We start from the raw sequence: 9,333 nt of genomic DNA, 5'->3' as shown, positions 1-9,333 counted from the left end.
TTTGTGCTCAGTTGATACATGTGAAAAGATGTCCAACGTGACTACGGCCGCACGACGGGAATGACCAGTCTTTGAATGTGGAATTGTAGTTGGGGCTAAGCACATGGGACATTTCATTTCACAAATCGTTAGGGAATTCAATATTCTGAAACCCACAGTGCCAAGCGTTTGCCGAGAATACCAAATTTCAGGCATTATCTCTCACCATGGACAATGAAGTGGTCGATGGCCTTCACTTAACGACCGAAAATACAGGCAATTGCATAGAAATGTCAGTGCTGACAGACAAGCAACACTGCATGAAATAAGCGCAGAAACCAATGTGGGACGTACAACGAACGTATCCGTTATGACAGTGAGTGGGAAATCTGGCGTTAATGGGCTATGGCAGCAGACGACTGACGCAAGTGCCTTTCCTAGCAGCACTTCTCCAGGGCTCTTGACTATATCGGTTGGACGCTAGACGATAGGAAAACTTTGGCCTGGTCGGATGAGGCCCGATTTCAATTGCTAAAAGCTGATGGTAGGGTTCGAGTGTGGCGCAGACCCCATGAAGTCATGGATCCAGGTTGTCAACAAGGCACTGTGCAAGCTGGTGGTGGCCCCATAATGGTATGGGCTGTGTTTACGTGGAGTGGACTGGGTCTTCTGGTCCAGTTGAACCGATCATTGGCTGAAAATGGTTGTGTTCGGCCACTTGGAGATCATTTGCATCCACTCATGGATTTCCTGTTCCTAAACACATCACCGGCCACAGCTGTTCGTGATTGATTTGAAGAACATTTTGATCAATACAGTCAAACGATTGAACCACCCAGATCGTCTGACATGAATCCCATGGAAACTTTTTGGGACATAATCGAGAGGTCAGTTCATGCACAAAATACTAACCAGTCAACACTTTCGCTGCTATGGACGGTTACAGAGGCAGCATGGCTCAATATTTCTACAGCGGCTTCCGACGACTTTTTGAGTCCGTGCCGCGTCGAAGTGCTGCACTAAACCGTGCGAAAGGAGGTCCGAGACGATATTCGGAGATATCCCATTGCTATTGTCACCTCAGTGCATATTTATGACAGCTGTGGTTCCTTCCACTTGTTTGTTGCGATAATTGTGCTGTAATATATTATGGTTACTATTGAAAGTGTCTCGTAATTAATTTGCATAATATTGGGCCTCAAAACGTCCATCTCGTTCTCAACGAGTTTTGACGCAAAATGAACCAAAAATGGAAACGCCTTTGGGAGGAATGATCAATGAACTTTTTGACGACAATGATATTGATGCAGATTACGAGACACAAAGTGATGATACGAATTCAAACAGGAAGTGGATTGTGGTAATGACGATTGAACGGACGACATGAAAAGGTAAAGATTATGTGAGTGAAAAATAGTAGTATCGCTGTGATTCCTAATTTTATGATAGGGGAATGCCTGAATAAGACAACGTAACATAGTGTTGGAGATTCCTGATCCGCAACGTAGAGCTAATTCTTTGGTTGGGAATCCAAATATTGAACAACAATGGCGTCTACATTTCACTCATGGCATTTTAGATGAGATTCTACAGTGATCGGAGACTAACAAAGGTAAAAAAGAAGTACTCTCATAATAACTTACTTTGGTACATTGATTTTGATGTTCTGGGACTGAAAGCTCTTACGTGATTACTTGTCGTATGCACTGCAATCTCCAAATCTGGCGATGAATCCATCTCTCTACGGTTGCAACCAGACGTATTATTTTTCGCAGTTTTTGTTCATATCGACAGCGCGAACTTGCTCTTCGTCTTCCGAGCCTACGGCCCAGCACTGCTGGCGACAGCCATTATGTGGCATTCAGAACATGCAAGGATACGCTACCCTTGTCCTACCAGAAAGATTCGAATTAGCGCAAACTCCTCTGCAGAGTGAAAATTCATTCTGGACAGAATTGCTTTCCTGTCGGCAGGAGTGTGGTATTGACAGGTCGAGCCACTGTAAAATCGCCGAACGTGTAAAAGGACATGCAATGTAGGCCTTCACGACCGGTATTTAATTCAGTTAAAATTCGGTTAAAACTTCTAGATTGGGAGGCCGTGGCTGGTGTATAAAACTCCCTGAGGTTTCGTCTCTGACTGCGAGAGGCATCTTCGGAGGTCCGTGAGTTTATAGCGCTGTATTAGGGGCACCACAGTTCGTTGCGGTTTACAGCTTGCATGATTAAAGTCAATTAAAATTCATATAAATCCAGTTTACGATGGAGAAACAACGGTATTTTCTGAATGTACCAGTAATCAAATGAGCGGACGGGACTTTGGGTGTACAGGCGTCATTAGAACCTTAGTGGACACAGTGTTTAAATTTGCGATCAGGGTTATTTACAAGGCGAACTGAACCATTTATTCGTTTGTTTTTTAACTGCCAGCCAACAAAAAATTGAATACACTGTTCCGTTGCGTTCATGATACTGTTGTGTGATACAGGCATGGCAGAGAGGAAGAAGTTCGTTTTCGAGCACATCTCAGTGAGTTCAATCCGAAGAGTCAGCTTAATATGGAGGAGGAAGAGGAAGACAACAGACTACACGTCCTTGATGTGGTTGTCTGAAAGAAAGAAGATGGTAGCTTGGGCCAACGGGGTACACCAGAAAATTCATGCAAATAGGTCGTTATCTTCACTGAGATTCAAAACATAGCACACGCGATAAAAGCGAGATATTATGAAAACGTTGGATGGCAGAGCGAGGAACACCTGTAAACCGGTACTGCTCGACGAGTAATTGAAATATCTCACCTGTGTGTAGCTGAATGTTGCTCATTCGTCCTCTGAGATAAAAAGACCGTTAAGATAACAGCGAAAAGACCTTAGTGGTACATAGGCGTTACCGGAACCCAAGATTTTCCTGCCGTTCATCATAGACATTACTGGCCGCAAAGGAAAAATCTTGGTGAAACTGAATGGTGCTGTAATCTGCAAACCCACGGAAACATACAGGAGACCTAAAGTCATCCAAGGATGCTCACAGAACGCTGAAAAAGCAAGACTTTATAGGATACTGTGTAGTTTGCCACTCCTATTTTCAACCTAGTATGTATCTGTATCGACATTTCTATGTCATTTTGTAGTGTTGGTTATATAAAATGTTGTATCTTCCATGGAAATTCTTTGACTATGTACACATGTTTCAGTTATGTGAAACTTTTGAACGATGTTGTTTAAAATGTGCTTGTGAATTTAAATAACTACTGAAATGATTGTTATATAATGTACTGTGAATGACTTGGTCCGTAGTTAGTGGACGTAGTGTTGAATGTAAAGGATGTGGGGGAGCCACATAGCTACGGAAGTAGGCTGGTGGGGTGGAAAACGTGTGGTCGGCGCGCGAGTGGCAACTCGTCCTTTGTGATGAGTACGGAGTCTGGACTGAGTAGTGCTGTGATTGTGGCTCACATTCCTGGAGTGTTGAGGTCAGAAGAGCTTAAGGGCAGTATTTATGGGCGTCGGATGCTGCATTTGGTGACACCATTATCATGGCAAGGTATTTGGCCCTATAAAAATATAATGTCGATGCCAAGAAGATATGTAACAGGGCGGGGCCAACGGTACTGCTATGACTGCATCGCCGCCAGGTTAACAGCCACTGCAAATTGTGCCACCAGTGCCACCAGCCTTCCACTAAATTGTTTATATTTTGCACTCAGTAAATGGACCAAGTGTTTGTGAAATTTGGTTGTCTTTATAACAATAATTTTCTCTGCCTCGTGATGACTGGGTGTTGTGTGATGTCCTTAGGTTAGTTAGGTTTAAGTAGTTCCAAGTTCTAGGGGACTGATGACCATAGATGTTAAGTCCCATAGTGCTCAGAGCCATAACAATAATTGTGGCGTTGCTAAAAACTCTGTCTTACACCCGTGATAATCCCAAATCAAAAACCTGGACAGGAATCCCACCCTAGTGAATTTAAATCCGATTGTCCTAATTTATTATGAGATAGTGGTTGATCTTGAATTTACTGTTGTGTTGTCATTTGCACTGGCAGTTATACTTTTGAGTAGGTCAAATTCTGCTTATGAATGCACATTTGTTATTTAAAGATTTATAGTTGTTGTGCTTTACTTAATTAATGATGAATGATAAGAATACTTACCATTTTTCATACATACTGGTGTAGTTTTGTTAATGAGCATTATTCTTCAAACCATGAAAGTTTAATGGTCCTCATGTACTAGGCTAATTAGTTAATGAAAGAATGCGAAAGTTCCTTCCGAGCCAGTATAGTTAGATTTGCGTTCTATTTAGTTGCTTCAAACCAAATTTAAGAAAGAACTATTTGCTGTATTATCTATTATAACGCAAGTTGGTTAATGCACAGGCATAGCGACCCTGTACTAAGCAATGAAATTATACAGGGTGAAAAGTATTTAAACCGACAAACTCTGGGAGGTTGTAGGGGACATCAAAACAAATATTTTTCCCAAATGTCATTTTTCCTGTGAGGAGTATTTAAGCCGGTAGAGGAAGATTTCTCTGGCGGCAAATTAATTAAACCAACAAACACTTTTCCATTTTTTTATGACCCAGAAACAACACAATAACACAACCCAATTTCCATTGCAGTATATTTTCAAAAATGCCTCCATTGACACGTAAACAAAGGTTACACCGTCGGATCATGTTCTGTCTGACACCGGCAAAAACCCCAGGAGTATCCTGAATTGTTCCTGCTGCTGCTACTGTCCGGGCAACGAGATCCTCTTCTGATGCTACAGGAGTTGCGTAAACAAGGTTGCGCATCTCTCCATCTCTCCCCACACAAAAAAGTCCAGAGGGGACATATCTAGGGATCGAGCAGGCCATGGTACAGGACCACCTCCGTCAATCCACATTTCTGGCAACCGTCGGTCCAGGAACCGACGCACACGACAACTGAAATGTGCCGGCGCCCCGTAATCTTGGAACTACATGCGTTGTCTTTTAGGGAGCGAGACGTCTTCCAGCAATTCTGGCAATGCTCTGGCGAGAAAATTGAAATAGTGCATGCCTTTTAATGGCCTAGGTAGCAGATACTCCCCAATTAAACAGTTCCCAACAACACCGACCCACACATTAACGAAGAACCGCGCTTGATGAGCGCTAGTAAGTGTGGCATGTGGGTTATCCTCACTCCAAACCTGCGAATTGTGCATGTTGAAGACTCCATCGTGCCCGAACGTTGGTTCATCGGTAAAAAAAACAGAGAATGGAAATGAAGGATGCATTTCACACTGTTCCAGGTACCACTGCGAAAACTGTGCTCTGGGTGGATAATCAACTCGTTCCAGTTGTGGACACGCTGTAAGTGAAATGGACGTAACAATTGCTCTCGAAGAACTGTTCTTACATTCGTCACATTCGTCTGATTCGTCCCCATATTACGTGGAATTGCACGAGTGCTGATTGAAGGATCCCGTTCCACATGTTGCAAGACAGCTTCCTCAAATTGCAGCGCTCTTACCGTGCGACGGCGTCCCTGTCCAGGTAATCTCCTAAATGACCCGGTCTCACGCAGACGTTGGTACACAGCAGCAAAGGTCGTATGATGCGGGATACGGTGATTAGGATATTGTTGTTGATAAACCCGCTGTGCAGCTCGTCCGTTGTGGTGCGCTACGTAGTACGCACCAACCATATCAGTGTACTCACTCCAGGAGCAACGCTCCACTAGTAAACAGAGACAGTGCACTACTACACTGGTGGACAGCAGTTGCCTGCAACTGAAAAGCGTAATACGCCCTCTAACATCTGAAGAGCGTAATACGGCCTCCACCGGTTTAAATAATCCTCATAGGAAAAAATGACATTACGGAAAAATATTTGTTTTGACGTCCCCTGCAACCTCCCAGAGTTTGTCGGTTTAAATACTTTTCACCCTGTAGATTATGATAATTAGCAGACTCCCTGATTTAAATTCAGAATGATTTCAAGCTTTTCCCTGTTCAGCATTGCTACTAGTTTCATGTGTATCTGAACTCTTATACCTAGTTCATTTAAGGTACGTGTTATTGAGAGGCATATTATGTCATTGACCATTTGTTCGTTAGTAGCACATTCATCTGCAAGGTTAGGTTACTGTGTTATAGTAGGAACAGACGTAAGGAAAGAGTTTAGTGTGTGTGTCAAGGAAGGTTAGGTTAGCCTTAGCACTGCCTTCTGGTTTATCATTTTGCTTGACGTAAGAATGTCTAATTAGGCTGGCGACCGGTTTTAATATGTAATGTTACAGCTTACTTTTGTGCTGGGAGAACGTCTGTCCCGCCCCACCGTTTACTGTTGGTCATACTTTGCTGGAGTGTTTCGGAAACGAATCCCAGTTTGATTGTTCTGTTTCCATTAGTTTATCTGACGGTCACAACTTTCAAAAATTCCTTGCAGAGGTATAACGTTAGAATCGATTGCCGTTTGAAGGCGACCTGTGTTACAGTTACAAGTTGTAGGCCGTGTAGATGGGTAGTACTAAATAAACGGTCGAAACACGTACTTTCCTCACAACACATTTCTGAGACAGTAAGGACATAAACTACTGGATGTACCTGCAAAATTATTTCATTGTTCCGTACATAGTTCAGGAGACACTACGTCATAAACATTAAACTGCAAGAAAATAAAACTGCAGGGCGACATACAGAGAAAATGTGTGAACCAATATTCACGAAATATGTTAATTACGAGTGAAATATATTTGCATGTGCTTATGCGGGCGAAGGCACGAGAAAAATGCTCATCCTAAACCCCTGGAATCGCTTCAATCAAAATTGGTACTCATGTTGGTTACATTGTGGAAAGCAATACTGTGGGGGCAAACACCATCAGCCTCCTGTTGCAGTGAGTGTAATAACATGGAGAGAGAAGGGGGCAAGATGAGATGGACAGAGACAGGGGGAGGAAGAGACAGGCAGTGATATAGGGGGGGCAGGAAGAACAGAGAGGAAGGACGAAATGGACAGAGAAAGGGAAGAGCAGGCGATAGACAAAGAGAGAACAGTGGGAAATAGAAACAAAAAGGAAAGGGGAGGAGATGTACAGGGAGAGGGGAAGAAGGAGACGAACAGAGAGGAAGAGGAGATGACAGAGAGAGAGGGAGGAGATGACGAAATTAGAGGAGGTGGACAGCAGGAGGAGGAGCAGACAGAGAGAGGGAGGAGGAGGAGAAGGAGGAGGAGGAGGAGGAGGAGGAGAAGGATGAGAAAGAGGGAGGGGCAGGAGGAGATGGATAAAAAGTGGGGTGGAGGAGATGGACAGGAAGTGTGACGGTGCATGGAGATGGACAGAGAGAAGGAGGAGTGAAGGTGATGGACAGGAATTGGAGGGGGGGGAGAGGATAGAGAGAGGAGGAAGGACAGGTGGATAGAGGGGAAGGAGAAGGTGAATACAGAGAGGGGGCAGAAGGAGATGGACAGAGAAAAGCAGATAGAAGAAATGGACAGAGAGAGAGGAGGAGAAGGAAGGAGATGGACTAACAGAAGATTGGAATAAGTAGATTCCCAGATAATGTCGGGTTTCACAGTATTTTAATAAGAGTAAGAACATCATTGTTACTAGAGTGGGTGACTTTTGGAAAAGAAGGTGTGTCGTGTATAATACAAAAAATTGTAAACAAGTTTTACAACATATTTATTCGTGACAAGATGCTGTTAACTGTGAAGAACTAGAGATGGCCTGTAGCGATACAGTTGACTTTAGCGCAGCAGGCTGGCGACGCGTTCAGCAGAAGCCGAGCTCGCACTGCTGGTGCACGGGGTTGTAGTAGGTGCCCCACGTGCAGGCGCCGTGCACCCACGTCCAGTGCTCGCTGCACTCGTAGTAGCGCGTGCAGTCGTCCGGGTCGGGGAGCCTGGCCAGCGGCGGCGAGCAGAAAGTTCCTGGGATGGGCGTGCTGGGGGTGGTGGTGGTGACTGTGCTCGTGCCGGTGCTTGTGGTCGCAGTAGTCTCCTGTCCTGGGCTAGATGTGGGGTCGACACAGCTGAAACCATACATTTATTTATTTAGCAGCTTTGACATCAGATCCAAGTACATATCTGCATTATCAGTTTTACAAAATAACACGTACACTAAGTACAGGGTGACAATCATTGAACTACACGGTGTAAAATAGTCATAACTCCAGAACGGTTTGCCTTAGGACGTTCAAGCGGCACGGTTTGGCCGTGTGGCATGATGAGAATTAGTACGTGCAGTATGGTTTAGGTTAGTGACGAAGCCCACTTCCATTTGAATGGGTTCGTCAATAAGAAAAACTGGCATTTCGCGATCAAGAAGTGTTGTGTTGGCAGAAGAGCCAACACCGTGTGACTAGTGGAGGCCCAAATGCACGCGTTTTATCTCACGCAGGCTGGCGTGAGGAGGGAAGAACTATACTGACGTGAGGTCTGGAACATGACAAGGAATTAGAATTCAGAAAGCGGACGTAATTAGTTTGATACTTAACTTTAATCCATTAATGATGAACGTCGCTCTTGACGGTACATGATCCACAATATTATCTGTTCCGAATTGTAGTAACTGAATATGGCGCCTCTCTAGGTCGTAGCAAATGACGTAGCTGAAGGCTATGCTAAACTGTCACCTCTGCAAATGAGAGCGTCTGTAGACAGTGAACCATCGCTAGCAAAGTTGGCTGTACAACTGGGACGAATGCTAGGAAGTCTCTCTAGACCTGCCGTGTGGCGACGCTCGGTCTGCAATCACTGATAGTGGCGACACGCGGGTCCGACGTATACTAACAGACCGCGGCCGATTTAAGAGGCTACCACTTACCAAGTGTGGTGTCTGGCGATGACATCACAAGAAGTCTCTTCAGCCTCAACAGGTGACTGTGCTGTGTGCAATGTCCTGTCACGGAATGATCTGTGCGATATTCCTTGATGGCAAAGTGACTACCGAACGGAGCGTCAAGGTTTTGGAATATGATTTCATCCCCATTATCCAAAGTGACCCTGATTTCTACAATATGTGGTTCATGCAAGACGGAGCTCAAGCCCATCGAAGCAGGAGAGTGTTTGATGTCCTGGAGGAGCACTTTGGGGACCGCATCCTGCCTCTGGGGTACCCAGAGCCACTGGAATGGGCTTCGATTGGCTGCCATATTCTCCGGATCCGAACACATGTGACTCCTTTTTGTGCGGCTACATTTAAGACAAGGTCCACAGCAATAACCCCAAAACCACTGCTGAGCTGAAAACAGCCATTCAGAAGATCATCGGCAGCATTGATGTTCCGACATTTCAACGGGTCATGCAGAATTTCGCTATTGGACTGAGCCACATCATCGCCAATGATGGCAGGCATCACAAGCTGCGACATCGTCGCGAAAA

The 9,333-nt window shown here is 44.7% G+C and overlaps 1 protein-coding gene across 1 annotated transcript in view; it reads right to left on the bottom strand.

Annotated features, from left to right (window-relative positions):
• Window positions 1–7,614: 7,614 nt before the first annotated feature.
• Window positions 7,615–9,333, bottom strand: part of LOC124619855 — a 136,113-nt gene continuing 134,394 nt past the window's right edge. Inside the window, exon 5 of the mRNA XM_047146467.1 lies at window positions 7,615–7,982. Within this exon, the coding sequence (XP_047002423.1) occupies window positions 7,724–7,982 (259 nt within the window). The 3' untranslated portion in view covers window positions 7,615–7,723. The remainder of the gene's footprint in view (window positions 7,983–9,333) is intronic.

The sequence above is a fragment of the Schistocerca americana genome, chromosome 6 (assembly GCF_021461395.2).
Source record: "Schistocerca americana isolate TAMUIC-IGC-003095 chromosome 6, iqSchAmer2.1, whole genome shotgun sequence".
Classification (NCBI taxonomy): Eukaryota; Metazoa; Arthropoda; class Insecta; order Orthoptera; family Acrididae; genus Schistocerca; species Schistocerca americana.
Note: the sequence above shows the minus strand (reverse complement) of the source record. Positions and strands in the feature narration are given on the sequence as shown.